Source organism: Chlamydomonas reinhardtii, chromosome 2 (genome assembly GCF_000002595.2).
Source record: "Chlamydomonas reinhardtii strain CC-503 cw92 mt+ chromosome 2, whole genome shotgun sequence".
In the NCBI taxonomy this organism is placed as follows: domain Eukaryota; kingdom Viridiplantae; phylum Chlorophyta; class Chlorophyceae; order Chlamydomonadales; family Chlamydomonadaceae; genus Chlamydomonas; species Chlamydomonas reinhardtii.
In genome coordinates this window covers 8,408,653-8,436,533 of record NC_057005.1, presented here as the reverse complement: position 1 = coordinate 8,436,533, position 27,881 = coordinate 8,408,653, and the positions used below count along the sequence as shown (strand labels likewise).

General features: G+C 64.6%; 2 protein-coding genes across 2 annotated transcripts in view; both read left to right on the top strand.

Moving 5' to 3' along the window:
* Positions 1 to 38: 38 nt before the first annotated feature.
* CHLRE_02g141626v5 (uncharacterized protein) lies at positions 39 to 9,714 on the top strand. The gene is made up of 11 exons (XM_043060100.1): positions 39 to 817; positions 1,019 to 1,363; positions 2,017 to 2,095; positions 2,781 to 2,953; positions 3,168 to 3,479; positions 3,799 to 4,497; positions 4,766 to 5,068; positions 5,283 to 5,805; positions 5,961 to 6,223; positions 6,707 to 7,933; positions 8,747 to 9,714. Exons 1-10 carry the CDS (start codon positions 176 to 178, stop codon positions 7,262 to 7,264), a joined length of 3,897 nt encoding a protein of 1,298 aa, XP_042927866.1. The 5' UTR covers positions 39 to 175; the 3' UTR covers positions 7,265 to 7,933; positions 8,747 to 9,714.
* A 64-nt stretch (positions 9,715 to 9,778) lies between these two features.
* CHLRE_02g141606v5 (uncharacterized protein) overlaps positions 9,779 to 27,881 on the top strand; it is a 32,016-nt gene continuing 13,913 nt past the window's right edge. Inside the window, exons 1-32 of the mRNA XM_043060099.1 lie at positions 9,779 to 10,013; positions 10,096 to 10,179; positions 10,619 to 11,081; positions 11,791 to 11,954; positions 12,285 to 12,975; positions 13,476 to 13,696; positions 14,160 to 14,382; positions 14,790 to 14,923; positions 15,143 to 15,294; positions 15,829 to 15,898; positions 16,463 to 16,630; positions 17,015 to 17,176; positions 17,551 to 17,639; positions 18,026 to 18,137; positions 18,461 to 18,731; positions 19,025 to 19,176; positions 19,623 to 19,769; positions 20,057 to 20,153; positions 20,619 to 20,695; positions 21,060 to 21,225; positions 21,496 to 21,647; positions 22,027 to 22,146; positions 22,485 to 22,650; positions 23,265 to 23,376; positions 23,793 to 23,949; positions 24,209 to 24,313; positions 24,584 to 24,730; positions 24,982 to 25,818; positions 26,077 to 26,842; positions 27,022 to 27,131; positions 27,284 to 27,385; positions 27,640 to 27,860. Of these exons, the coding sequence (XP_042927865.1) occupies positions 9,891 to 10,013; positions 10,096 to 10,179; positions 10,619 to 11,081; positions 11,791 to 11,954; positions 12,285 to 12,975; positions 13,476 to 13,696; positions 14,160 to 14,382; positions 14,790 to 14,923; positions 15,143 to 15,294; positions 15,829 to 15,898; positions 16,463 to 16,630; positions 17,015 to 17,176; positions 17,551 to 17,639; positions 18,026 to 18,137; positions 18,461 to 18,731; positions 19,025 to 19,176; positions 19,623 to 19,769; positions 20,057 to 20,153; positions 20,619 to 20,695; positions 21,060 to 21,225; positions 21,496 to 21,647; positions 22,027 to 22,146; positions 22,485 to 22,650; positions 23,265 to 23,376; positions 23,793 to 23,949; positions 24,209 to 24,313; positions 24,584 to 24,730; positions 24,982 to 25,818; positions 26,077 to 26,842; positions 27,022 to 27,131; positions 27,284 to 27,385; positions 27,640 to 27,860 (6,761 nt within the window). The 5' untranslated portion in view covers positions 9,779 to 9,890. The remainder of the gene's footprint in view (positions 10,014 to 10,095; positions 10,180 to 10,618; positions 11,082 to 11,790; positions 11,955 to 12,284; positions 12,976 to 13,475; positions 13,697 to 14,159; positions 14,383 to 14,789; positions 14,924 to 15,142; positions 15,295 to 15,828; positions 15,899 to 16,462; positions 16,631 to 17,014; positions 17,177 to 17,550; positions 17,640 to 18,025; positions 18,138 to 18,460; positions 18,732 to 19,024; positions 19,177 to 19,622; positions 19,770 to 20,056; positions 20,154 to 20,618; positions 20,696 to 21,059; positions 21,226 to 21,495; positions 21,648 to 22,026; positions 22,147 to 22,484; positions 22,651 to 23,264; positions 23,377 to 23,792; positions 23,950 to 24,208; positions 24,314 to 24,583; positions 24,731 to 24,981; positions 25,819 to 26,076; positions 26,843 to 27,021; positions 27,132 to 27,283; positions 27,386 to 27,639; positions 27,861 to 27,881) is intronic.

Below are 27,881 nucleotides of genomic sequence, written 5' to 3'. Positions count from 1 at the left end.
GCATGCCCTTGACAGCTGAATTGGCTTGCCGCTAATGCGCGCAGTTTGCCGCTTCTGCACCAGCCTCAATTCCCTTGCTTCGGAAGCTCTACGTTTTAAGCGAACCGCTAGCACTCGCGGCTCGGCCGCCAGCCGCCCAACTTCTCGTGTCGCTAACGGCGTGCAAGCCGGCGCCATGTTCGTCCAAAAGCTGAACCCCCTGACCGGCGAGGCGGACTGGGTGCTCGTGAATGACCCGGGCCTGGGCGACGAGGACGACGCGTCGGCCGACCTGGTCGCGACATCATCCTACCTCGACATGCTGACCGACTCCCGCCGCAACGCCGCTTACGCCGCGGCGCTGCGACGCGTCATCCCCGCGGTCGCGAAGGCAGCCGCTGCTAAATCTGCGAAAGCTGGCACCGACCCTGCTGCTACTGCTGCTGCTGCTGCAGCTGCGGCGGCGCAGCCAGCTGCAACTACAGCCGGCGACGCGGCTGCGTTGGCAGCCGGCGCGGTGTCGGGCGGGGGCCCTGCCGCGGTTCGTGTGCTGGACATCGGCACCGGCACCGGCCTGCTCGCCATGATGGCTGCCCGCACACTGCAGCAGCTACAGCCGGCGGCAGGCAGCGGCAGTAGCAGCGCAGCAGCTCCAGCTGCTACTGCCGCTTCAGGCGCGGGGGCGGCTACAGCCGGGGCGGAGGCAGGCGACGTCCGGGCCAGCTCTGGGGGAAAGGGGAAGGAGGCAGGGAAGGAGGAGGGGGAGGGAGGCACGCTGCCTCCGGACGCGCCGCCCAGTGCGCCTGTGGCGGCATGCGAGGTGTTTCCACCCATGCAGGTGCGCGGGGTGGCGGCGCCGGGATGCGGGTGTGGGCGGTACTGGTGGTGGTGGAGCTCGTGTTGCTGCTGTGCTGTGGGAAAAAGCGAGTTTACAAGTCAGCGAGTTGTGGTTTCAAAGGCGGGTGGTGGGAAAAGCGGGTTGGGTTCTTCTCCCCTGACTCAGCAATGCCGCCTGCCGTGTGCCGGCCTCCATCAACAGAACTTGTCAAGGAAGGTCATCGCAGCCAACGGCCTGTCGCACTTTATTCGCGTCGTCAACAAACGCTCCGACGAAATGGTCGTGCGCCCGCCGCCCTCAGCCGCCGCCGCCACCGGCACTGCCGCCGCCGCCGCCGCCGCCGCGCCCACGCCGCAGCAGCAGCGGCTGGCGGCGGCGCGCGCCAAGGCGGCGGCGGCGGCTGCCGGCGGCGCCCCTGGATCTGATCCGGATCCGATTGACATGTACGAGCGGGTGGACGTGGTGGTTACGGAGATCTTCGACAGTGAACTGCTGGGGGAGGGAATGATTCCCACCATGCGACACGCCGTGCAACACCTGATCAAGGTGGGGTTGGTGGGGGGGGGTTGTGGGATTGGGGTTTGGGGGGCGGGGGTTGGGAGTGGGGGGGGGGGTGGAGTGGGGCTTGGGCTGGGGGGCAGGGGTTTGGGAGTGGGGCTGGGGCTGGGGCTGGGGCTGGGGCTGGGGCTGGGGACTTGGGTTGGGGTTGGCTAAGGGGTTGGGTAAAGGGGTTGGCGTGTGGGACTGGGGTGAGGGTTGGTGATGGGGTTGGGGTTGGGATTGGCGTTGGGGTTGGCGTTGTGCTCAAAGCCTTCCATTTTTAGTTGGGCGGCTTCGTGTGCCTGCCGCTCACACCCACACCCACATGCCACGCCCCGACCGGGACCGTTTAGTTGGCAAATACATTCCCCCTCCCTCCGCCGCCGCCACACCATCCCCATCCCCAACCCCAAGCCCAACCCCATCCCCACCGCAACCCCATCCCAACGATATAACCTTGCAACCCCGCCACACCACCACCACCTCCATGCGGCTATGCGGCTGCAGAATCTCTTTGCAGCGCAACTGTTTCCTTACGGGATTGGTTCAAAGTTAACCCCCGCTCCATAACGCTTCATGTTCCGCAAGATGGTCTACCGTCTACCACTTCCTTAACTAATCATGAATGTAGCCCCCCTCCACACCGCCAATGCGCGCAGGAGGGCGGTGTGGTCATTCCGTCACACAGCCGCGTGTTCGGGCAGCTCGTGGAGTGCCCCGTGATGGACCGCATGGCGGGTGCGTGGTTGGGTGGGGCGGGTGGGTGGGAGGTGTGGGGTTGGGGTTGGGTGGGGGGTTGGGGGGAGTGTCTGGGATGTGTGGGGTAATAGATACCAGCCCAAACTAAACCGAAAGCGCTGGAGGGGTGTGGGCTGAGTGGCTGAAGGATGGGATGGCTGCTGGGGGGGCGTGGGAGGTGTGGGAGGTGTGGGCGGTCTGGGATGTGTGGGGTGTGTGTGGGGTGGGTGGGTGGTGGGGCGTGTGGAGTGCCCCGTGATGGACCGCATGGATGGTGCGTGGTTGGTGTGGGGGTTTGGGGGGAGTGTGTGGGAGGTGGGTGGCTGCTGGAGGGGTGTGGTGAGGGTGGGGGGGGTGCGTGGGGGGTGGGGGTGGCTGCTGGGGTGTGTGGGAGGTGTGGGCGGGAGGTGGTATGGGATTGGGTCTGGGATGTGTGGGAGGCAAATGGTATGGGGTTGGGTGTGAGAGGCATGTGTCGTCTCTCGTCGATGGGTAAAGCTTTAGGACCAAAGACAAAGGCTAGCGCTTTAAATTATACCACACTCCAAGTGTGCACGCCAAGTGTGTGAACCCGGCCAATCTGGATGTTTACCCCCAGACTCTCTGGCCACTCGTGCTCCCTTTCCTGCGCCTTTCCTCCAATTTTCAACACGACCACATCCCAACACGACAACAATGTGTCCAGGCCTTCGCCGCGGCGGCTCGGACGCTGCTGCTGCTGCTGCTGCTGCTGCTACTGCCGCCGCCTCGGACGCTGCAGCTGCTACTGCCGCGGCTCGGGTGCTGGGCGTGCTTGGGCAGCTGGACGCCCGGGCGAGGGCGGCGCAGTACCGGGGCGGGGAGGACGACATGTACGAGGTGGGTGGGGGGCGTGTGTGTGTGGGGGGGGGGGATTACTGGAGTCATTTTATCCGTACCTTTTAACTGCTGTGTCCGTGTGTGTGTGTGTGTGTGGCTGTGTGGCTGTGTGTGTACACACACACACACACACACAGATCGCTTTGCTGCATCGCATACACTGCTGCATCGCATACACGTGCGCAATGTTTTCCTTGTGCTCTTTAACACACAGATCCGGGAGATGCACGTGGACCTACTGCACGAGTACGACGTACGGCGCGGCGCACTGGCGGCGGCCGGCGCATTCGCACCTGCGGGCACCGGCACCGGCAGCGGCGGTGCCGGTGTCAGCAGCGCTGGCACCGGCACAGGCACGGGCACCGGCACAGGCGGCGCCGCCGTCGCTGCCCCTGCCTCGGACCCTCAACAGCAGCAGCAGCAGCAACAGCAGCTGTCCATCCGGCCCCTCAGCGATCCCTTCCTGGTGTTTGACTTTGACTGGCTGCGGCCGCCGCCGCCGTCGGGGCGCAAAACGCGCGTGCAGGTGCGCGTGGCCGCATGTGTGGGTGTCGGCGTGTGGCGGGGGGGGGGGGGTTCGTCGCGTGGGGGTTGTTGCGGGGGGCGGGGGGTGTCGGTGGGATGACGCTGTGAGGGGCTGTGACACAGGGAGGGTGCTGGGCTCTGCGGCTCTACCGCGGATGGGATTCTGCATTGCTACACGGCAAGTCGGGAGGAGCCAAACACGCCACGCCACCCCAACATCCCAACATCCCAACCACGCCACCCCACTCCGAACAATTTCACCCCGTCCCAACATCCCAACATCCCAACATCTTCACACGCGCTCACACGCACAAACACAGGTGCCCGCCACCGCCGCCGGCAGCGCCCACGCTGTGCTGCTGTGGTGGCAGCTGGGCATGACGCCCCACGACAGCCCCGCAGCCCTGGACGCAGCAGCAGCAGCAGCCGCAGGCAAGGTTGTAGCAGCAGCGTCCGAAACGGCGGCGGCGGCGGCTCCTTCTCCTCCTGCTTCTTCTTCTCCTGCTCCGCCGCCACTGCTGCTGTTGAGCACTGCGCCCGTCTGGCTGGGGGGCGCGGTGGCGGCGGGCGGCGACGGCGGCCCCAGCGCCGAATGCGGGCTGCGGCAGGGGTGGCGCGACCATTGGAAGCAGTGCTGGCTGCAGCTGGCAGCTGAACCGCCGGCGCTGACGCCCGGCCAGTTGCTGACGCTGGCGTTTGAGCACGACGACGTCTCCCTCAGGGGCAAGATGGTGGTGGCGGCGGCGGCGGCGGGTGCGGGCGCGGGCGCGGGGGGGAAGGAGACGGGTGCGGGTGCGGGTGCGGGCGCGGGCGCGGGGGGCAAGGAGGCGGCCGCAGCAGGCGCGGGTGCGGAAGATGCAGCAGGCAAGGAGGCCGCCGATGCTACTGGTGGTGCTGGCGGCAGCAGCAGTAGCAACCCCGGTGGCAGCAGTAGCGCTCGGGAGGTGCTGGCGGCGCTGCGTGCGGAGGCGGCGGAGGCGGCGCAGCTGATCCCGCTCATGGGCTGCATGGGGCCGCAGGTGAGTGTGGTGCGGATGTGGGTGTGGATGTGAGTGTGGGTGGGTGGGTGTGGGTGGGTGTGGTGGGTGTGGGTGTGGGTGTGGTGGGTGCGGGCAGGTATGGTTGGGTGGATGTGCGGCCACGGCATTACATACCATGCTTTTTGTGACCTACATAGGTGTGGTCTCTGTGTGTGGGCGGCCTCAATGTGGTCTGAGGGGTGGGGCGTATGCCAAACCCACAACGCACACACAACATGACAAAACACACGGACACGCACGCACGCAGGCGCTGTGGCAGCTAGGTGACGAGGCCCGCCTTGCCACCTTCAGTCGCGCACTGCAGCGGGCGCTGGAGCAGGCGGGGGTGGCGGCGGGGGCGGAGCAGGAGCGGGCCGGAGCAGCAGCGGAGCGGGAGGGCGGCAGCAGCAGCAGCAGCGGCGCCGGAGGAGGCGATGCCGGCGTCGGCGGAGGGGGCGGTGCTGGAGGAGGTGCCAGTGGTGGTGCGGAGGTGGTGGTGGTGGACGGGTCGCTGGCTCTGGGGCTGCTGGCGGCGTCGCACCCGGGCGTGTCGTCGGTGACGCTGCTGCAGGTGCGGGTGCGGGGCTGGCGAGGCGGCGGTGCGGCATGGGTGCTTGGATGCGGGATTGCCGGTGTATGCTCCATTCGACCTCTGTATGTACACTGATTGCAAGCGATGGACGGAGGGGGCTATGGTGGTTGCAGGTGCGTGTTCCAACATACAATTGCTTATGCGCATGCTCACCCCCACCCCCAATCACACCCTACACGCCATACTGACACAGGAGAGCAGCATGGCCATCAACGAGTGGATCACCGCCGCCGCCGCCCGCCTGCTGGGCGCCGCCGCCGCCGCCGACAAGATCCGAGCCGTACGGTCCGAGGCCTATTTCAAACGACTGGCGGCCGGCGGCGGCGGCGGCGGCGGCGCAGGTGGCGGCGGCGGCGCAGCCGCCAAGGCCGCATCGGCTTCCATACAGCAGCCGGGGCAGCAGCAGCAGCAGGGGCCGCAGCAGCAGCAGCAGCAGGGGCCGCTGGTGTTGCTGTCAGAGCCCTACTTCTCGGAGTTCGAGCAGCTGGTCCCGTGGGCGCACCTCAAGTTCTGGCGTGACTACGACGTCATTCGCGGCTCGGCGGCTGCGGCGGCGGCAGGGCCGGCGGCTGCGGCAGGGGCGGCAGCAGGGGCAGCAGGGGGAAAGAAGCAGCAGGGCGGGCGGCGGAGGCGGGTGGTGTGTGTGCCGGCGGCGGCACGCCTGGTGGCAGTGGCGGCGAGCCTGCCGGAGCTTTACCGCACTCGCACCGCGCTGGGTGAGTGCTCCGCCGCCTCCGATCCTTCTCAATAATATAATAACTTGCTTCTTTACAACTGCAAAAATATATGTAAATAGCTCTGCAAGGCTCCACATTGAAATGGTGTTAGGTTTCATATACAATCACTCTCTCCACACTTTCTTACTCCGCAGGTGTGATCGAGGGCCTGGATCTGTCGCCTGCGAACAACGTGTTGGGCGTGGTGGGCGCCGGAGCGGACGAGCAGGGGGCGGAGGGGGGCGCGGCAGCCGCGCACGGCAGCGGGGCGAAGTGGGGCAAGGAGCGGGAGGACGATGAGGAGGATGACGTCTGGGGCGACGACGATGACGATGACGAGGGTGGTGGTGGTGGTGGCGGCAGTGGTGGTGGCGGCGGGAGGCAGCCGCTGCCCATCCTGCCGTACGCCATGTGGCAGGTGGGTGTGGGTCACTCGAGTGTGGGGCGTGTGTGTGTGAGTGTGTATGCATGGGGTGGCGGATGGAACTAAGCGTGCGTGCGGGAGCGGGAAAGAGCACGGCACGCCCTGCCGCGAGCACGCCGCTCCTTGGCAGGTCGCGAGCCTGGCGCTCACGTGTGCACCACCACCGGCACGGCCACCGCCACACAATGCGCCCGACGGCTGCACCTGACCGCCCAATTACTGCGCACACCTCTGGTCACGTCATGCTGTCACATCGTGTCCCTTTCTCCCCCACCCCCCCTGCCATCCCGCCACTCAAATCTTTCCACATGCTCAATCACGCTCGCACCACACGCGCACATCTTCTCAATGCACACACACACACACACACACACACACACACACACACACACACACACACACACACACACACACACGCCCCATCACACACACACACACGAATAACACGATCCATACACACACACGCGGTCCACGCAGGCGGGCGGCGGCTATGTGGAGTTGTCGCCGCGCACCCCGCTGCTGCGCCTGGACTGCACCGGACACCTGGGCGACGTGGAGGGGGAGGCGGTGCTGGAGCTCAACGCGGCGGCGGCGGCGGGTGGCAGTGGCGGCGGTGGCGGTGGCGGTGGCGGTGTGGGTGGTCGGGAGGAGGGTGGGGAGGGTGAGGATGGGGGTGTGGAGGTGCATGCGGTGGTGCTGTGGCTGGAGTACGACTTGCTGGAGCCTGGGCCTGTGGGCGGCGGCGCGACGGAGGAGCAGGGTGGGAAGGAGCAGGGTGCCAACAAGGAGCAGGACGGTGGTAAGGAGGAGCAGCAGGGTGGGAACGGCCTGGTAGTGAGCACGGGCCCCTGCCCCCTGGGCGGCCCCGGCCCGGCGGTGCAGGGCGTGTACCTACTGCCTCGGCCGCTGCGCATTGGTGGCGGCGGCGGCGGCGGCGGCGGCGGCGGCGGCGGCACGTGCACGCGGCTGCACGTGGCGGCGGAGTTTGACGGGCTGGATGCGGATGTGAGCGTGACCGTCACGCCGCTGCCGTGATGCGGCTGCTGCTGCTGCAATGCGCAAAAACTTAGTTTTTGTTTGTGTGTGCAGTTGTGAGTGTGTATTTCAGGCTTCGGATAAGGAGCAGGTCTGGCCGAAATCGTGCAATTCGGGCATGCTTCGTTTACACGGTCTTGCGATTACCGGTACAGCAAGGATGACGGTACGGGTGTAGCAGCAGGAAACGCCGTAAAAGGACTTGATGCTGAGCTGGGGCTTTCCTTAGGCTATGTGGGACTTGCGCGCCGTCGGGCCTTCCTCCTTCCTCGGGGCGTGGGAGTACCGTAATGCCAGCGGCGGCGGCCTCAGTGGCGGCCCCACTGCCGGTGCGGACAACGCCACCACCAGCACGGGCGCGGGGGCTGGGACGGGCACGGGCTGCAGTGGGGCACAGAGACTATGGTGATAGAAGATGCTGTGGACGATTGCAATGCGATTACGTATCAGAGAAGGCTGCAGCCACTGTATGTTGACTCCTTCAATGACCCTTGTGCGTTGTGAAGCCCGGTCCGGAAGCAATTGCAGGGATGTGATTAAAGAGAAATGTAAGCTAGTGTGAATGCAAATGCAAGACGCCGCTGATTATCTGGGGTCAAGAGGAGAGTCCCCCGTCCTCAGAGGCTCTGCGAGCCCAGCAGCTGCCGCCTGCTAGCCCATGGTGATTCGGTAATCCTTGCTCCCGGCCGAGCTTGAAATCCACAAACCCGTCAAGCAGCCAGATACAGTAGCGATCAGGGCTTTCATCTTTGCGGAGCGGCAAGAAACGGCCCCCAATGCAGGCCTCTGGGCGAGAAAGATTGGGCGATTGCAGGGGGGGCATTCCCGTCGCGTGGGGCTGATGCATACAAGGCTGCATACGGCCCCCGGATCTCGCCAACTTCCCCTTCCCGGGGGGTTGGGGGGTTGTAGCCCCCCCCCCCCCAAACGCCAAAAGCTGGGCAGTTGGGGACCCCTGGATGCCATGAGCGAGAGAACGGTTGGGCCCCTGGCGCCAGCGGTACCTGTCCTAACCCAGGGAGATGCAAGCCCTGGTCCCTTCACGGGTGGGTCCCCCAACCCCAATGCACGCTGCTGCTTAAAACCTTGCCCGCCACCCCTGACCCCCGGTGTCGCTGTGCCATTCCTGCTGCCCAGAGTCGGTTGGCTGAAAGGAGTCGTCCCATGAAACATGGACCATGGTGGAAGCAAGGGACTTCTGGAACGACCCTATCGCCTGACGCAGCCCAGTGCCCATCTTCTGATTGGTGTACTGGAGCACGAAGCAATCCCAGCTGGGCGGCTGGTCCAGCTTCCTTGCTCCAGCACACAACTGCGAAGGTGAGCGGTATTGGTTAAATCAAGCTACTCTTGCTACAGCACCCTTCGAGGAGGGGCATGCAGGAGGCAGGCACGCAAGAGGCAGGCACACAGGAATAAAGGAGCTTCCTATGGAGTTTCCACCTTGATGCATTTAGCCGCTTGTCGCCTGCGCCTCTGCAGCTGGAGTCCGCCTGTGCCCGGTGCCGACCTCGCCTCGCGTGTGCAACTCAGCAGCTGTGCACCGCTGCAGCCCGCAGAACGCGTTGGGTGTAGCAGGATATCCGGCAAAAGCCACATCCAGATGCCCCAGGGCGTGTTCCGCAGGGTTATATACTTGTGTTAATGACGAGTGTGGTGGAAACGAATGCGTACGTAGACCAGAGCGGACGGTGGAGTGGGCTTGCAGGCGGCACGAGAGTAGGCAGTCAGTAGCGCAAGTTGCGAATTCACATGTTACCTCGTAACCGCCGTGTGTTGTAGAACTTCCGCGTTCCGCCCACATTGGGTGCGACAGTGCAGTGTCGGTTTGCACGTTGTCTGGATGCACACAACTGCCAATTTATCACGCAGCTGTCAGCCGCAAAGAACCTGCACCTGTTTTGCTTGCCCAACTGAAGAAGCGGTGATATGCCAGGGCCCGGTGTCGAAGGGGGCCCAAGAGTCTAAGTTCAAATGCGGAGATGCGCGATATGGGGAATCGGCTGTGCGTGCTGGGACAGGGAGGCACAGACTTGGCCCTAACTAACTGCTTCCTTTCAGCTAAAGTTCGCCTTTGCCGAGCACCGGCCCGATGTCGCGTGTGCATCACTGCAACGTTTCAAGTGGGTGCGAGCTGTGCATGTGTGAGAGCTCCCCAAGGATGTGGCCTGGGAAACATCGTGCCAACACGACACAGAGGGCCAGCACTTGTTCCCTTGCAGAGGCACGCAGCTCCATTCCTGCAGCTGCATTACATGATGACGCCGTAGTCAAGTTCACGGGTTGGCGCCGCGGTGTTCGGGCATGCTTTGGCACGCGGGGCAGCTGCGATGTTAGAGCCAGAGCTCGTGTGCTTGACCGGGTTTTCGTTTCTGGACATGTATGCCATATGCTTGGCTTTGGTGTATTATGTTCAGGCAGGCAATCGGCTTCGCCTGTGCAAAATTCCGGATGAGGGGGGAAGACTCAGACTTCGAAGCGCTGCAGCGGCACTGTAACTATATTGATATCGATATACGCAATGAACACGCCATAAACTGGACTGAACGACGTTTATTTTGCGCAAAGTCTTGGAAGATGTCCGCGAGTATAACAAGCAAGCGCTGATACAACGAAAGCTGCAACCATGGATTTCTCCATGGCTTTAGCGGATGCATGGCGGGACCCATACGTGAAGGCCCTGCCCGAGGCCCACCCGCTGGTATGGAGCCTCAAAGCCGGGAAGAGCGGGCAGGCCGATGTGCCGCAGGTGAGACCTACGATGCATAGTTTCAGCAGAACTCGGCACTTGCGGCCCGAACGCGACTGCTGGAATGCGCACGGTCATGCAGGGTGGCACTGACCCCTACACGGCGACGCTGCCGGAGGTGCTGGACAATTTCGCGCGTCGCCATGAGGCGAAGATGGCGGCGGAGGTGGGAGCTGCGAAATCCGGCCGGCTTCAGCGGGCGGGGCAGGGGGCGGGGGCAAGTCGGCGGGAGTGGCCCGCACGTGCCGGGTCGCCGTGCGTTGACGGTTTGACCGGCAGGGGGCGGAGTGGCCGACATGCGGAAACGCGGCTGTTTAAGGGTATCCCAGCAGCGCGGGATGCCCGACATGCCAGTTCACGCGGGGTTACCGGCAGGGGGGGCGCGGTCAACAAGGCGGGAGGCGGAGGCGGAGCGGGTGGTGCTGGAGTCCTGCTGACCTGGGGGCTTGCGCCCGCAGCCTCACATGCTGCATTCGATGGCCCCTGCGTGCTTGCATGCTCGGGTTGCCCTCTCTTGTAACACCATGCACATCAGGCGCTTCACCCATCAGCGACTGCAACTTATTTAGCGCCTTGAAAGCGCTGTTTGCGTCGCCATGCCGCAGATCACGTCCCAGCGGCGGAAGCTGCCGCCGGTGCTGAACGACCGATCGCTCTTCACTCGCGCGGCGCCGTTCGGCAACAAAGACGACCCCTTTTACCACTCCCCCTCCAACCGCATCGGCAACAACTTCTCTCCGGAGTCCATGCGCGCCGCGGCCATCCTGTTTGAGGAGTTCCCGCAGGACCCCAACGCGCCTCGCACGCGCGGGAAGGCTGCCGGCGCGGCGCTGACAGACGTGCGCGCCTCCTTCTCAAGCAGCCGCCCCCTCAGCCCGCGCACCACGCTACCGCCGCTCAACGGCGGCGGCGCCAACGGCGGCGCCGCCGCCAACGGCGCAGCGGCGGCGGCGGCGGCGGCCACGGCGCGCAACGGCTCGCCTACGCGGCAGCCGGCGGCCAAGCGCCCCGCGGACGAGCTGGCGGCGGGCGACGGTGGGGAGCGGGCGGCCAAAGCGGCGCGAGCGGGTGCGTCGCGGTGGCTGTTGCGGTCGTGTGGTGGTGTGGTGTGTGGTGGAGGTCTGGGGCTGGTGGGATGTGGAACGGAGGGATGTGGAAACGGAGGGATGTGGACCGATGGGATGTGGACCGGTGGGATGTGGAACGGAGGGCACGGCGTGACACAGCTCAGCTGAGATGGATTCCGGAGGACGTGGGGCAGAGGGCGCCATGAAGCGGGCTCTCCCCATGCCCCCGGGCTGGGGTCGGCGCCTAGCCATGTATCAGAGGGTCGGGATTCGTGTCGTGGACGCCATTCGGACTGTGTCCTGGACGCCATTCGGACTGTGTCGTGAACGCCACCTGCGACGCTGCGCGCCTTTCCGACATGGCCGCCACGTGTCTGTTGCCCCACGCCTGTCACCCCAACCCGCACCAACACACACACACACCCGCCCGCCTCCACCCCCTGACTCCCTGCAAGTTCGCTTCTTCTTCTTCTTAGATCATGAACGGCTATCCCCCTGCCTGGCTTCACGATTCTAACTTGGTTTAGTTCGGGCTGGTACCTACAACCCCCCTGGACGTCGGCGGTTCCACGTTTCATACAAACCGTTCGCATCAGCGGCTACCCACCCCACCCCCCTACTATGCTACTGTACCTGGCTACGCCTGCACCTCTTACATAATCATGAATGTAACCCCCTCACCCCACACCAACCCCATCCGCCCCCCGCAGCTCTGGCTGACGTGCCTGTTGACGCGCTGCTGGACGCCATCCTGCGCTACCACTGGTATGTGGAGGCGGGCGTGGACGGGCGGCATGTGGCGCCCTTCCGCGAGGAGTGGGCCGGCAACGCGCTGGGCATGGTGCCGCCCGCGCCGCCCGCGGGCGTGACGCAGGTGAGCGGGGGGGGAGGGGGGGAAGGGCAGGGCAGGGTTTGGACCGTGTGTGTGTTTGTGGGGTGGGGGCTGGGGTGTGTGTGGGGTGTGGGGTGTGTGTGGGGTGTGGGGTGTGTGTGTGTGGGGTGTGGGGTGGGGTGTGCGTGGGGTGCGGGGTGTGGGGTGGGGTAGGGGTGAGGTGATGTGGGTAGGCGATGTGGGTGTGTTCATTCGTGTGTGTGTGTGTGTGTGTGTGTGTGGGGTGTGTGTCCCTCCCTCCCGCCCGCTCTCCCCCCTCCCCCACTCCCCATCCCCTCCCCCTGCCCCCTCCCCCCCCTCCCCCCCCCTCAGGCCTACTACGACGCGCTGCTGCGCTCCAGCCTGGAGGAGATGCACGCCGAGTACGTGGGCGCCATGCGGCGCTGCATGGTCGACTACGTCGTCCGCTCGCCCGTGGAGCGACAGCGCCTGGCGCTCACCCCCCTCGAGCCGCTGCTCGCGCTGCCCGGCCCCACGCAGCGCTCCTGGCGAGCTGTGGTGGATCGTACCCTGTCGCCGGGCTGGCACGCGGACGTGGACACGGCCCGGGAGGAGGTGGCGTGGACGCTGCAGACGCTGAGCGCCAACGCGCTGGAGCTGTCCAAGCTGTGGCACGCCTCGCGCTTTAGCTCGGCGCTGCTGGTCGACGTGTCCAGCTCCGACTTCGCGGCGCGACTGCCGCTGTACGCCGACGCCTTTTACCAGCAGCAGACCGAAGTCATGGAGCTGGTGAAAGGGCAACTGTGGTCCAGCTGGGCCCCGAAATCGCTCGAGGTGTTTAACCGGCTGCCGCCGGTCTACATCAACGGCGACGCCGACGCCTACTATAGGTCCATTGCCACGCTGCAGAGCAACCAGCTGCGCGGCCTGGTGGCGCGAAGCCTGGAGAGCTACGTGTCGCTGTTCGCGGCGCACCCGCCCCGGCAGGAGGTGGACCCGCAGGGGGATACGCTGCTGTGGTCGGCGCCGCCCGTGTTCGTGCTGGACCTGGTGGAGCTGGAGGGTGAGGAGGGGGGGTTGGGGGGTTGGTGTGTGTGTGTGGGGGGGGGGGGTTGGGGTGTGTGTGGGGGGGGGGGGGTTCGTGGGGTGTGTGTGTTCGTGCTGGACCTGGTGGAGCTGGAGGGTGAGGGGTTGGGGTCGGGTTGGGGGTGGCGGTCGGGTGGGCGTAAAGTTCATGTTGATATAAAAAGATAATGGTGGTTGGGGCGTGGTGTGGTAGTGGTGTGATGGGGTGTGTGTATTTGTGCTGGACCTGGTGGAGCTGGAGGGTGAGGAGGCGGGGTCGGGTTGGAGGGGGTTGGGGGTGGGGTTGGGGTAGCTGTCCATGAAAGCCGGAATGGTGGGGTTGGGTGGGGTGTGTGTAAATGTCAAACGGGTGGGGTGGGGTGGGGTGGGGTGGGGCGGGGTGGGCTAGGCCGGGCTGGGCTGGGCTGGGCTGGGCTGGCTGGACATAAATGTACCCCGCCCCAAAACACGCACACAAACACGCCCGCCACCCCGCAGGCAAGCCCGCCTTCAAGCCCACCTTCCAGGAGTGTGAGGACGCCGTGCGCGCGGTGCTCGACAACGCCGTGCTTGCCGTGTGCGGCCTGCCGCGAGTGGGATCCAACACCGTAGGTTCCACCAGCTTCACGCCGCCCGCGCCCGGCGCCGCCGTGCCGCCCAGCGCCGCCACCATCCCCGTGACCAGCCTGCAGGAGGAGAGCGTGGTCGCCGCCAAGAAGGTGCGGCGGGTCGCGCAGTGGGGGGGGGCGGGGGCGGGGGCGGGGGCGGGGGCGGGGGGTGTTGCATGCATGATTGGGTTAAAGGAGGAGTGAAGGCGTATGCAGGGGGGGTGTATGTGCCCCAGCCCAACGAAGTAGTTCCCAATGGTCAAGGAATTGCCGCGGCGGCAGGGCGCGGGCACGCGCGCGCGGTTGTGCAGCATGTTGCGACACAAAGGGTGACAGGAGCGAGTGATTGGTGAACGGGGGAAAAAGGCAACGCGTCATCGCGTAACGAAACATGCACACACCCCTGCTCTGCACACTCTTACAAAGCCCCCCCTCGAGATTGTCTACCGTCTACCACTTCCCACGCCTTCACTTCTTAACCAACCTTGAATGTACCCCTCCACCCCCGCCTCCGCCTCCGCCTCCGCCCCCGCCTCCTCCGCCTCCTCCTCCCCCTCCGCCTCCGCCGCCTCAGTCCGTGCTCCACACGATGGAGCGCAACTCGGTGGCGCCCAAGCGCCTGGCGGCCCTGTTTGACGAGTGGATGTGGCTGATCGGCGAGGAGGCCGCCGCCGCCGCCCGCGCCTTCTCCGAGCGACAGCCCGAGCCCAGCCTGTCCGAGCTGCAGGCGGAGATCGAGCGCCTGCGCGCCGCGGCGGCGGCGGTGCGGGTCGTGTGCACCGACGACGTTCGGACGGGTGAGCGGCAGTGCGCGCGCGTGTGTGTGTGTGTGTGTGTGTGTGTTAAAAAACGAAACGAAAGCCCGCCCAATGACGCGACGGAGTTACTTACCGATACCCACCATTTTACCGAGCGTCGCGTGACTGTGTGTGTGTGTGTGTGTGTGTGTGTGTGTGTGTGTGTGTGTGTGTGTGTGTGTGTGTGTGTGTGTGTGTGTGCGGGGAGGAGGAGGAGGGGCAGGTGGAAGCGCAGGGGGAGGGGGAGGGTTGGCTGCACAAACTCACGCATGGAAAAAAACACACACGTGCATGGTACGCCGTCCACCGCCCCTACGCCTTCACTCCTTAAACAAAAATCATGAATGTAACCCCCCACTCCACGCCCCCACTCACACACACACACACACACACATATTCATACACAGGCATCTACACGGTGCGCTGCGGCGCCTTCAAGGAGCTGCTGGCGAGCAGTGCCGAGCAGCTGGCGGCGGCGCTGCTGGACCACCTGCGGCACACCGTGCGCGGCAGCAACATGCGCATCAACGAGGAGTACCAGGTGTGTGGTTGGTGGTGGGCTGGGTGTGGTGGGGGAGGTGGTGGGGGAGAAGGTGGGTGGGTGGGGGGTGGGAGGGCTGCGGCTGCTGGGGAGGATGGAAGGCGCGGCGGGGCGGGGCTAGGTTGCCCACAAACGGCCACTCCACTCCGCTCCACTCCGCTCCTCTCCGCTCCTCTCCGTTCTGCTCCACTCAACTCCCCCTCCCCCCCCTCCTTCCAGATCATGACGGGCGAGGTGGGCAAGCCCAGCACCACTGCGGAGGAGCTGTTGGCGCTGAAGAAGTACATCGCCAAGAGCGCGCAGGACCAGGAGCGGCTGCGCGAGGCCATCGCGCGCAACAAGGAGAAGGACGACTTCCTGCTGCTGCACAGGTGGGGGGGAGGGGATGGGGAGGGGGTTGGGGTTGGGGTTGGGGAGGGGGTGGGGGTGGCGGTGGTGGTGTGTGTGCTGGGGGGGGGGGGGGGGTTGGCTGGGGGGTTGTAAATTCCAGCCCAAACTAATACCAAACCAAGGGGGTGCTGGGGGCGGCGGGTGCTGCGTGTGGGAATGGGGGATGGGTAATGGGTAACGGGGCAGGGGCGATGGGCACGGGGCACGGGGCACGGTGCAGGGCCCACGGGTGGCTGACTAACGCGGCCTGGAAGGCCTCGCGTCTTGTCAACAACAACAAAACACAATGCCCGCGCTGCTGCTGGCCCATCCCGGCCTCGCTGCCCCCGCCCCCCTGGCTACATTTGCGCTTCTGGTTAACCAGTCACGAATGTAACCCCCCCCTTCCATCCTCTACCGCTTTTCCAACCATATTTGCAACCCTCCCGTCTGCCGTCTGCCACTTCCTCAAATAAATATGAATGTACCCCCCCCCCCCCTAACTAATAATGAATGTAACCCCCCCCTCCCCGCAGGCTGCCCATCCCCGACGACGATCTGGATGTGGCCATCAAGGCCTACGAGTGGCCGCGCAAGATGGTGGAGGTGCGTGCGGAGGCGGTGGCGGGATGGCGGTGGCGGAATGGCGGGGCGGCGGTGGTGGGGTTGCGGGGCGGAGGCGGGGTGGGGGGCGGAGGCGGGGGCGGTGGCGGGCGGCGGGGTGGGGTTGCGGGGCGGAGGCGGGGTGGGGGGCGGAGGCGGGGGCGGTGGCGGGCGGCGGGGTGGCGGGGTTGCGGGGCGGCGGGGCGGCGGCGGGGGCGGGGGGGGCGGGGGCGGCGGCGGCCCCCTCAGCACACGCCGGCCATGACCAGTGGCATGCCATGACACGCCACGCCTGCCACGGCCCTGCCGCTGTGATTGCTCTCTTGCCCTGTTCGCTTTAGTCTGGGCAAATACATTTTAGTGGACGTCCCCTTAGAGGACGCCAGGTACCTACAACCCCCACACCCGTGCCCCACACCCCACCCCCTGCAGTCTTCAGTGCATCCTGTACCGCTTTTCCAAACACCCTTACAACCCCCCCCCAAATTTAACCCTTGCAACCCCCCCAAATTTAACCCAAATTTAACCACCTCCCACCACCCCTCCCACCACCCCCACCCCAATCAGGTGATGCGTGACGCCAACGCCAAGGTGGCATCTGAGCACAAGGACTTTGAGGCGCAGCTCAAGGCGCGGCGCAAGGACTTTGGCGAGCTGCTGGAGGCGTATGGCCGCGAGGTGGAGGGCTACGCGCACAAGAACGAAATCGTGAAGCGCGACCAGATCGCGTCAGAGGTGGGTGGCGTGTGGGGCGGGGGGGGGGAGTTGTGTTTGTGGGGTTTGGGGTTTTGGGCGGGGTTTGGACCAGATCGCGTCCGACGTGGGGTTTTTGCATTCTTGACTATTTGGGAAGTGAAGGGGGGCAGGGGGTTTGGGTTTTGGTTTTGGGTTTTGGGGCTGGACTTTGAACTAGGGTGTGGGCTTGGGCTTGGGCTTGGGTTTGGCTGGAGTTGGCTGGAATTGGGAGTTTGGGTGGGCTGGGCTGGGCCCATCCATAACACATACCGTATAAGCCATAAACCAACAACTTCGCCCACACATTTAGTCGTTTGCCTGGTGTTTGTTCGACATCGACCATCAACCATTATTTCCTTAATGCGTGCGACCCTGTGTGTGCAGGTGGCGGAGCTGGCTGAGAAGCTCAAGGCGGCCCAGGCGGAGGCGGACCTCATCAACGGCCGCGAGCGGTTGTTCGGTTGGGCTGCCACAAAGTACGGCGGCATCGCCAAGCTGACGTCCACACTGGAGCCGTACGTCATCCTGTGGACCACCGTGTCGCAGGTGCGGCGCCGGGGCCGGTGGCGTGTGTGTGTGTGGGGGGGGGGGCGTGTGTGTGTGTGTGTGTGGGGGGGGGGGGGTTCGGGGGGTCGGGTGGGTGAAGGGAGGTTATGTGCCCGAGCCCAATAGGTCCCAACAGTCAAGGAATCGTCGCCGGGGGTCCGGGAGGGGGTCGTGTGCGTGTGTGTGTGTGTGTGTGGGGGGGGGGGATGCGGTTTAAGGAAGAAGGAGCGCGTGTGTCTGGCAGGGCAAGAAGTCCGGCCGCTGTCAGTGAAGCCGTTCGGTGGGCTAGCGCATACCATGGTGATTATGGAGGAACAGCACCGTCATTGCTGATTCTTGCCTTGCCTTCTTTTGCTCGCTGGCCGCCTTTGCAGTTCTACGACAAGTTTGCGTCCTGGATGAACGGCCCCTTCTACAAGCTCAACCCAGAGGAGGTGGAGGCAGACACCAACGACGCCTTCAGGTGGGAGACCTGTGCCTTTCGTGCGTGTGTATGATGTGTGTGCCGGTGTTTGCCGCTGTTGGCATGTGCAGTGGATACGACACCCACACATGCTGATACACCAGCCAGTGCCCCGGCCTTGTCTGTCCACACAACAACACAAGCAAGCACGCAAGCAAGCACACACCCACACCCACACCAGTCACACCATTCACACCCACACCCACACCACACACCCTTTCCTCCACACACCCACTCACCCACTCACCCACACATACACCCACACTCCAACACACCCACCCGCGCACACCGTCACCACCACCCACACCTCCGCAACACCACACCTGATGTCTACTTCGCTACACTTCTCTGTACCAATCCTTGGAACCCACTCACCCGCACACCAGGCGGCTGTACAAGCTGACCAAGGTGTTCAGCGGCAGCGGCGGCGCCACCGAGCTGCGCGAGGCGCCGCTGGCGGTGGCGGAGGAGGCCAAGGGCCGCGTGCAGTCCTTCCAGGTGTGTGTGTGTTTACGCGTTGCTGCAGCGTTGTTGCCGCATGCATGCATGCGCGTGGTCACTGGGGAACTGGGAGTGTGGGGGTCTGCGTGCGCTGCTGCGAGCCTAGCCTGGCGTGCGTCTCCGTGCGTGCTGCCTCTGTCCTATCCCCCGCGTCCCCAACCGCCCGCCCAACCGCCCTTCCGCCACGCCCACCTCTCAACGCCCACCTCTCAACAACCAACCACCCAACCACCAACCAATCAACCACACAAACAGCCCAACACCGCACAACCCAACCCAACACAAACAAACAAACAAACAAACAAACACACACGGCGCAGGAGCACCTGCCGCTCATCACCGCCATCTGCAACCCCGGCCTGCGGGAGCGGCACTGGACCATGCTTGCAGACATTGTGGGTTTCGAGATCAAACGCGACGAGGTGACCAGCCTCAAGCGGCTGTTGGACTACGACATCGCGATGCACATCAGCAAGATCACGGACATATCCGACAGCGCCAGCAGGGAGTGGAGCATCGAGAAGGCGCTGGACAAGATGATTAGCGACTGGCAGGGCCTGTCCTTCGAGCTGGGGCCCTGGAAGGAGACGGGTGCGTGCGTGCGACTTTGTGTGCGCGTGGCTGTGCGTTCTGTGTCGCGCCTGGGCCGGGGCTGCAGCGCTGGGCAGGGCTGGGGCGGGGCTGGGGGCTGGGCTGGCGCAAGCCGGAAAAGGGTTGCGGGCACTCTGCTCGTGTGCTCAACCCCGCCGCCACGCACCCACACCCACACCCACCGACACCTGCACCCGCACCCGCACGCCCCGCCCCCGCTTCCCACACCCCCGCTTCCCATCCCCCCCACCCACTTCCCGCCCCCACCCACTTCCCGCCCCCCCCCTGCGTAGGCACGTTCATCCTCAAGGGCGGCCCGGTGGACGAGGCTCTTGGCCTGCTGGACGACCACATCGTCAAGAGCCAGGCCATGACAGCATCACCCTTCGCCAAGCCCTTCATCGACCGCCTGCAGCCCTGGGAGCGCAAGCTGGTCCGATTCCAGGTGCGCGGAGGCGGAGGGCGGGGGGGGGGGGCGGGGGCGGGGCGGATTTGAGGGGAGCGGGGCGAACTCCAGCCGGGGGGGGGGGGGCTTGGGTTGAGCGGGTTTGAGTGAAGCGGGGCGAACTCGGGGGCAGGGCGAACTCGGGGGCGGGACGGACCTGTGTGGGGCGAACTTGCGCGGAGCGTAGTGGAGTGGAACGGAGTGGGCATCGGCATCTGCTGCCCCCGTCCTTCGCCGGAGAGCAGCGCTGTCCCGCTCGTCATGGCCCAGCCTGCATCGAACCCCCAACCCCGCGACCCAACCCCGCGACCCAACCCCACGACCCAAACCCCACGACCCCCCCCCCTTTTCCAAACATCCCTGCACCCCCCCCTCCCTGCGGGATTGGTTCAACGTTAACCCCTCCCTGCCAACCCCCCGCCTGCAAAACCCCCCCCTACCCTCAGGACATCCTGGACCAGTGGCTCAAGTGCCAGGGCAAGTGGCAGTACCTGGAGCCCATCTTTGGCGCGGAAGAGATCATGAAGCAGATCCCGCGCGAGGGCCAGGCGTTCCGCGATATGGACGCCATCTGGCGCCGCATCATGAACACGGTGCGCGTTATTTCGTGTGTGGATGTGTGTGTGTGTGTGTTTGTGTGTGTGTGTGTGTGTGTGTGTGAGTGTGTGTATGCGAGGGGGAGGGCCAACCGCCAACCTGCCAACCTGCCTCTGCCTGCTGCCCACCCACACCCCCTCTATTGCATCAAGTCTGGGCTGGTACCTTCACTCCCCCCTACCTCCCACACACCGACCCCTCTCTTCCCGAGTTATTTAACATGCATGGAACCCCCCCACCTCCTCCCTCTCACACACACCGCCCCCCTCCCCCCCTTCTCCAGGTCCGCGCCCAGCCGCTGATGATGGAGGTGGCGGACGTGCCCGGGCTGCTTGAGGACCTGGTGGCCTGCAACCAGAGCCTGGACGTGGTGGAGAAGGGTGCGTGCGGTGGGGTGGGGAGCAGTGGGGAGCAGTGGGGGGTTGTGGAGGGGCGGCGGGGGAGGAGGATGGGAGGGGGGGCTGGGGGAGGCGGGGGAGGGGGTGTGGAGGGAGACGGGGGAGGGTGGGGAAGGCGAGGGGGGAGGTGGGGGAGGAGCAGCGTGCGCGCGACGTGCGGGCACCCGCGTGAGTGCGGATGGGATCAGTCGCCATGATGCCATGTTGCTGGGGGGGGGGGGTTAGATACCAGCCCAAACTAAACTGAGGTGTGGGAGGTGAGGTGGAAGGTGTGGGAGGTGGGAAAGGTGGGGAAGGTGGGAAAGGTGCATAGGAACCCAGACCAAACCCAATGGAATAGAGGGAGGGAAAGCAGGTGCGCAGGTGTTTTAGGGTGTGTGTGTGTGGCCAAGTGTGCCCGCAACGAACCAACTCCGTGCCGCCCGCCGCCCGCACCGCCGCCCTCAGGCCTGAATGACTTTTTGGACACCAAGAAAATGGCCTTCCCGCGCTTCTTCTTCCTGTCCAACGACGAAGTTCTCGAGGTGAGTGAGCCTGCCGCACCGCATCCCGGCACACGAGGAGCAGGGCGGAAGGAGGGGCCCGGGGAGGGGGGGGGCTCTGTAGATACCAGCCCAAACAGAATTGAGCCGAATGCAATAGAGCGAGGAGCAGAGCGAGGGCCTGCGGTGCGGTGTTGGGGGCCTGGTAAGAGGCCTAGGTCGGTAGCGGTGGAGAACTTCTTTCGTTCTCTATTACGGTGCTTCTGCAAGCAACGCGGTACGCATTACGTAGTAAGCGTGCAGAAGAATACTGCAAGCCATGACACGCTCCAACTCACTCTTGGGAGATGGTGAAGCCAACGCCGCCGCTGCCGCCGCTGCCGCCGCCGCACCACCCGGCACGCAGATCCTGTCGGAGGCCAAGGACCCGCTAAAGGTGCAGCCGTTCGTGAAGAAGTGCTTCGAGGCGGTCAAGGAGTTCACCTTCGAGAAGAGCGGCGAGATCAGCGGCATGCTGTCGGTGGAGGGCGAGAAGATCCAGTGGATTGAGACCGTCAACCCGGCCGCCACCGGTGCGTGTCGGACCCGGTGAAGTGCCCACGACCTGCGCTCTGCAGTGCCGGGCGTGGTTGTTGTACTTCCGCCGCGCCTGTCGTTGTAGTTACGTAAGCCTGCAGGCGGCCGGTAGTGGTTACCGCACTCATATGTACATAAATTTGCACATCCTCCGCCTTCTTTAGCCGGTAGCTGGTATTTGGAATCCCCCCCGATATTGCCTACCGTCTACCATTTTCTAAGCTAATCATAAATGTAACCTGCTGCTGCCGCCGCCGGCGCCTCAGGCGCGGTGGAGAAGTGGCTGCTGGACAGCGAGTCGGCCATCCGCCGCACGCTGCACAAGGTGGCGGGCGACGCGCTGGAGGGCTACGCCAAGACGGAGCGCAGCCGCTGGATCCTGGAGTGGCCGGGGCAGATGGTGCTCAACTGCAGCCAGGTGCGAGGAGGGCTTGCAACTTTGTGCTATAAGCAGAGAAGAAGCGAAAGGAGAAGCGAGGTCCAAAACCCGCTCAATGGGGCGCGCGGGGGGAGGGGCGGCGCTCGGTGAGCGGGGGTGTGGCTTGGTGGGGTCTGCATCACGAGGGGGCAGGCCACACCATGCAAACTGGCAATTCAGTGGAGCGTATGAATTTGGGGCCAGTGCCATGGCCTTCAAGGGTGGGGCTGCGGGTGGCGCGCAGGCCCAAACCTGGGCAGCGCTCACTCAGCCGCTCATGTTCCTCTGCTTGCACCGCCCGCCCTCCCCCCCTTCTTAACTAAACATGAACGCCTCCTCCCCCAATGTAACCCCGCCCCCGCCGCCGCTGCGGCCGCAGGTGTACTGGACGCGCGAGGTCACGGAGGCCATCACCACGGGCGGCAGCCGGGGGCTGGCGGCGTACGCCGACCGCTGCACCCTGGAGCTCAACAAGATCGTCAACCTGGTCCGGGGCCAGGTGCGCGGAGGCGGCGGCGGTGTTGGTGGCAGCGCGAGCCGGGGCGTGGGGAGGGGGTTGCGGATGCTAGCCCAAACTAAGCCAAACTAGGGGCGCACACGCGGCAACGACAGATGCAAGGGAGGGGTTGGGCTGACGGGGCGGTCATCGGTCCGCACGCCCCTACGCCTGCAGTCTACACCTTTGCAACCCCCCATTTTTTGGCCACGCCTTCACTTCATATTAAATTAACAAATCTATAACCTCCCTCCCCCTTCGTCCGTAGTCTTCAATGCATCCTGTACCGCTTTTCCAAACATCCCTGCAATCCCTCCTACCTCTCCCCCCCCCCCCCGCAGCTGGCCTCTCTGGAGCGCGCCACGTGCGGCTCGCTGGTGGTGATTGACGTGCACGCGCGCGACGTGGTGGCGGCCATGGCGCGGGAGGGCGTGGAGGACGCGCGTGACTTCAAGTGGGAGAGCCAGATGCGCTACTACTGGGAGTTCAATGAGCAGCCGCCCTCGGGTGCGTGCGTGCGCGGAAGGGGGGGGGGGGGGAATGCGCGGGATGGGGGTTGTAGATACTAGCCCACCCAACTAAACCAAACACCATGCAATAGAGCGAGGGGGAGAGCGTGGCAGATGCTTGACAACGGAGTGGCACGCGACAATCGTCCCCATTCCCGCAAATCGCAATGCACCGAGTTCCCAGGTTCCCAGCGAAACATCCCGCAAACCGGTAGAAATAAGGGGATGACCTCTTCGGTCTTGCGGGGAGGGGGGGGGGTGTAATACAATTGCTTACAAAGAAGAAGTGAAGGCGTAGCCATAAACAGAAGTGTAGCAGATGCGTTGGGGGTTACCGATGTCCGTGAAGTTCAGCGTGGGGAGAGGGGGGGAATTGTAAATGCCAGCCCAATGCAAACCGAACCCAATGCACAAAAGGGAGGAGGCGAGGGTGGCACACACACACACACACACACACACACACACACACACACACACACACACACACACGCACACACACACACACACACACACACACACGCACACACACACACACACACACACACACACACACACACACACACACACACACACACCACCTCCCACCTCCCACCTCTTCCCCCACACACGCAGGCGTGCACCCGCAGGAGACGCTGATGGTGCGCATGATCAACGCCGAGGCGCTGTACGGTTACGAGTACCTAGGCAACAGCGGCCGCCTGGTCATCACGCCGCTCACAGACAGGTGCGGCGGAGCCGGAGCCGGAGCCGGGGGAGGAGGGGGTTGTAAATACCAGCCCAAACTAAACCGAAACCAACGAAAACGAGGGGAGTGCAGGCATAGGCGTTAGTTGCAAGCGATAATACTTATGGGATGGGGGCCGAGGCGTCGAGCCCGGGGAGGGGGGGGGGTGTCTTGGGATTGGGATCGGGTTCGGCGTCGGGCTGGTGGTCGGGATGGGCGGTCGGGATGGGCGTGGACGGGCAGATGCCAGCGAGTAGCGGATGGCGGGTGTGATGGTGCCAACGTCAGCGAGCAGCGGGTGGTTGGTCTGATGGTGGCAACGTGCCATGCCTGCCCACCTCCCTGCTCACCCCGCCCTGCTCAACCCCCCCCCCCCCTCCCTGCTCACCTCCTCCCCCCCTGTCCCGGCCCCGCAGGTGCTACCGCACGCTCATGGGCGCCATCCACATGAACCTGGGCGGCGCGCCTGCAGGCCCCGCCGGCACCGGCAAGACCGAGACCACCAAGGACCTGTCCAAGGCGCTGGCCATCCAGTGCGTGGTGTTCAACTGCTCCGACGGACTGGACTACAAGGTGGGTGGGTGGTGGGGAGTGGGTGGGTGTGTGGGTGCGGGTGGGTGGGTGGGGGTGGGGGGGGCGGGTCCGTTGTTTGGGGGTCCGCCACACATGATGCGGTGGAGGGATTGTGGAGGAAGGGGGTGAAAGGGAGGGAGGGAGGCGGAGGGAAGGGAGGGATGCGGAGGGAAGGGGAATGAGCTGCGAGTCGCGAGCTCATTAGGACCATTACGGTAACACACGTGTTTGTGGACTCGTTGCTTGCGTGTGGCCTCAGGCGATGGGCCGCTTCTTCAAGGGCCTGGCCTGCAGCGGCGCCTGGGCCTGCTTCGACGAGTTCAACCGCATCGAGCTGGAGGTGCTGTCGGTGGTGGCGCAGCAGGTGCGCGGGCGTGCGGCGTGGTGTTCCGTGCTGTCTTGGCGTGGTATTGGCATGGTCTTGGCGGTGCATGGCGTGGCGTGGTCTTGGCGTGGCATGGTGTGGTCTTGGCGTGGCAGTATAAGTTGGTTGCAGGGAGGAAGGCAGCTGTTATGCTCCCACATTTCAGCTACATCCGGATGGTGCCACTTTGCAATGTACCATGGGTTTACCTCCTAAGCATGGCTCGTGTGCATGCTGCGGCTGTACGCGCGCACGCCCGCACCGCCACAGGTGCTGACCATCATCCGCGCCAAGGCGCTCAAGGTGAAGACGTTCAACTTTGAGGGCAGCGAGATCCGCCTGGTGCCGACCTGCAACGCCTTCATCACCATGAACCCCGGATACGCCGGCCGCTCCGAGCTGCCAGACAACCTCAAGGTGCGCGTCGGCGTCATCTCCATTGTGTCTGCGTCTGCGATTGCGTCCGCGTCGTCTCCTGTGTCGGCAAGCGGTGCAAGCCAGCCGCCTCTCACCGGTGCACTCCAGCACCCGCCCATTCCTTCATCTTGGGCATACGCCTGCATACCGTACCGTATCCCTGCCAGTGCCCATCCCTTCCCCCCTGCCCTTTCCCCCTTCATGATTTCCTGACACACGCCTGCTTGCGAACCCCTGGTGTCAAACCGCAGGCACTGTTCCGCGACGTAGCCATGATGGTGCCCGACTACGCGATGATCAGCGAGATCATCCTGTACAGCTACGGCTACCTGGAGGCGCGCGCCATGGCTCGCAAGCTGGTGCAGACGTACCGCCTGTGCTCGGAGCAGCTGTCAAGCCAGGACCATTACGACTACGGCATGCGCGCGGTCATGTCAGTTCTGCGAGCTGCCGGCAACCTCAAGCGCGTCTTCCCGGACTCGGCGGAGGACGTGCTCATGCTGCGCGCGATCAACGACGTCAACCTGCCCAAGTTCCTGGACCAAGACGTGCCGCTATTTAACGGCATTCTGTCGGATTTGTTCCCGGGTGTGGAGCTTCCGGTTGTGGATTACGACAACCTGGTGGCCGCGATCAAGGAAAACTGCGTCAAGAGCAACCTGCAGCCGCTGGACAGCTTCATCGTCAAGATCATCCAGCTGTACGAGATGATCATTGTGCGCCACGGCCTGATGCTGGTGGGCTACAGCTACGGTATGAAGACCGCCGCCTATCGCGTCCTCGCGGCGGCGCTGTCTGACCTGCATGCCAAGGGCCTCAACAAGGAGTTCCACACCAAGTACTACGTGCTCAACCCCAAGTCCATCACGATGGGCCAGCTGTACGGCGCGGAGGACCCCGTGTCCAAGGAGTGGACAGACGGCGTGCTGGCAGTGGTGTTCCGCAGCACGGCGCGCGACACCTCGCCCGACCGCAAGTGGGTCATCTTTGACGGCCCGGTGGACGCCATCTGGATTGAAAACATGAACACGGTGCTGGACGACAACAAGAAGCTGTGCCTCAACAGCGGCGAGATCATTGCCATGCAGGTTCGTGCATGCATGTGTGTCTGTGTGTGTGTGTGGGTGTGCTGGTGCACCCATGCGGCCAAAGCTGCTGCACGTTGAGGATGATGCATGGTGCCGTGGGGTGTTTGCATAGAGGGATGCTTGTGTCCACCAGATGGGTGTGTTTTGAAGCCTGCGTGGTGCAGTGGCCTGACATGCTGTGCAGTGTTTGCACCCGCCTCCCGCCCTTCTTCTCACAAGCAGTCAACCCTCCCTCCCTCCCTCCCTCTCAACCCGCAGGGTCTCATGAACATGATCTTCGAGGTGCAGGACCTGGCGGTGGCCTCGCCCGCCACCGTGTCGCGCTGCGGCATGGTGTACGTGCAGCCCGCGCTGCTGGGCTGGCGGCCGGTGATGCTGTCCTGGCTCAACACGCTGCCGGCCGCCTTCGGGCCCGCGCTGCGGCAGCAGCTCACCAACCTGTTCGACTGGCTGGTGCCGCCCATGCTGAGAGTGGCGCTGAAACTGGTGCGCAGCCCGCAGCCCATGCAGGACATCAACCTTGTGGCCTCGCTCATGCGGCTGCTCGAGTGCCACCTGGACGAGTACAGGTCCGACCTGCCGGCGGACGCGCCGCCGCCGGTGGTGAACATCAAGGAGCTCACGGACCCGCAGCAGGCCTCGCTGCTGCAGGGCTGCTTCCTGTTCTCGCTGGTGTGGAGCCTGGGCGCGCTAGCGGACGAGGAGGGGCGCCGCAAGGTGGACGCCAACCTGCGGAAGCTGCTGGGGCACGACCCGCTCCCCGAGGTGGCGAGCTACGTGGCGGCGGGAACGCCACACAAGGTGACCGTGCCGTTCCCCGAGGGGCGCACCGTGTACGAGTACGTGTTCGACAAGACGCGGCTCAAGTGGACGACGTGGATGGAGACCATCGAGTCGCGCGCGCTGGACGTGGAGGCGGAGTACACGAGCATCATCGTGCCCACGGTGGACACCGTGCGCTACACCTACCTGCTGGACAAGCTGGTCACCCACAACATGCACTGCCTGTTTGTGGGCCCCACGGGTGCGTGCGGTTGTTGCTATGCTATGCATAAACAGGCAAAAGGCAAAGCTGAATTGGAAAAGAAGCTAGCATGCCAACGGGGGTTGCTGTGCTCCTGTGGTTCTGGGGGAGGGGCAGGGGCGGGCCACAACCACGACCCTGACAGTGTGCGGCAATCACCGCCTCCCGACGTACGACAGGCACGGGCAAGACCGCGTACGTGAAGCGGCACCTGCAGGAGGGGCTGCCGGAGCGCTTCACCAGCATGCTCATGACATTCTCGGCGCAGACCAGCGCCAACATGACACAGGTGGGTGGGTGCGGGCGGTCAACTTAAAAATACATACCGTAATTGCGGAAGCGTGTATGTGTAGTCGGCTGCGAGTCTGTCGTCGCTACACCTGTCAAACTCAAATCTTACGTCTGCTGACCACTTGTTTACTCCTCTTGCCACCCCTGCAGGACATCATCGATGGCAAGCTGGACAAGCGGCGGCGCGGCATCTACGGCCCGCCGCAGGGCAAGCGCATGGTCATCTTCGTGGACGATGTCAACATGCCCCAAGTGCGTGTGCGCCCGGCGGCGTGCTTTGACGATTGTGGCTGCAGAGCCAAGGATGTTCCGTCTAGATAGCTTGCTTCTAGCTCCCTAGCGTTTCATTGCAGACCTGCCAGCACCCATCCATGTTTGCCCCCTGCCTCACACGCAACATGGACCCCTTGCCCAACCCAGCACCCACCCACTTGTCCTGCCCCTGCCCCCAACTGCTACCACTTCCCTAACTAAGTCATGAATGCAACCCCTCGGCCCTCCTGCAGGTGGAGGAGTACGGCGCGCAGCCGCCCATCGAGCTGCTGCGCCAGTTCATGGACCACAGCGGCTGGTACGACCGCAAGGAGCTCACCATGCGCAAGCTGGTGGACGTGCAGTTCGTGGGCGCCATGGGCCCCCCCGGCGGCGGCCGCAATGCCGTCACCAACCGCTACCTGCGCCACTTCAGCGTGGTCAGCCTCACGGCCTTCGACACCGACAACCTCAGGTGTGTTGGCCAGCTGCGCTG

What these genes read in the sequence shown, in the direction of transcription:
- CHLRE_02g141626v5 (XM_043060100.1), top strand. Translation starts at nt 176, where the DNA reads ATGTTCGTCCAAAAGCTGAACCCCCTGACCGGCGAGGCGGACTGGGTG. An exon ending in CGTGATGGACCGCATGGCGG is followed by an intron (nt 2,096 to 2,780) that starts GTGCGTGGTTGG and finishes CAATGTGTCCAG; the next exon opens with GCCTTCGCCGCGGCGGCTCG. An exon ending in CCGCACTCGCACCGCGCTGG is followed by an intron (nt 5,806 to 5,960) that starts GTGAGTGCTCCG and finishes CTTACTCCGCAG; the next exon opens with GTGTGATCGAGGGCCTGGAT.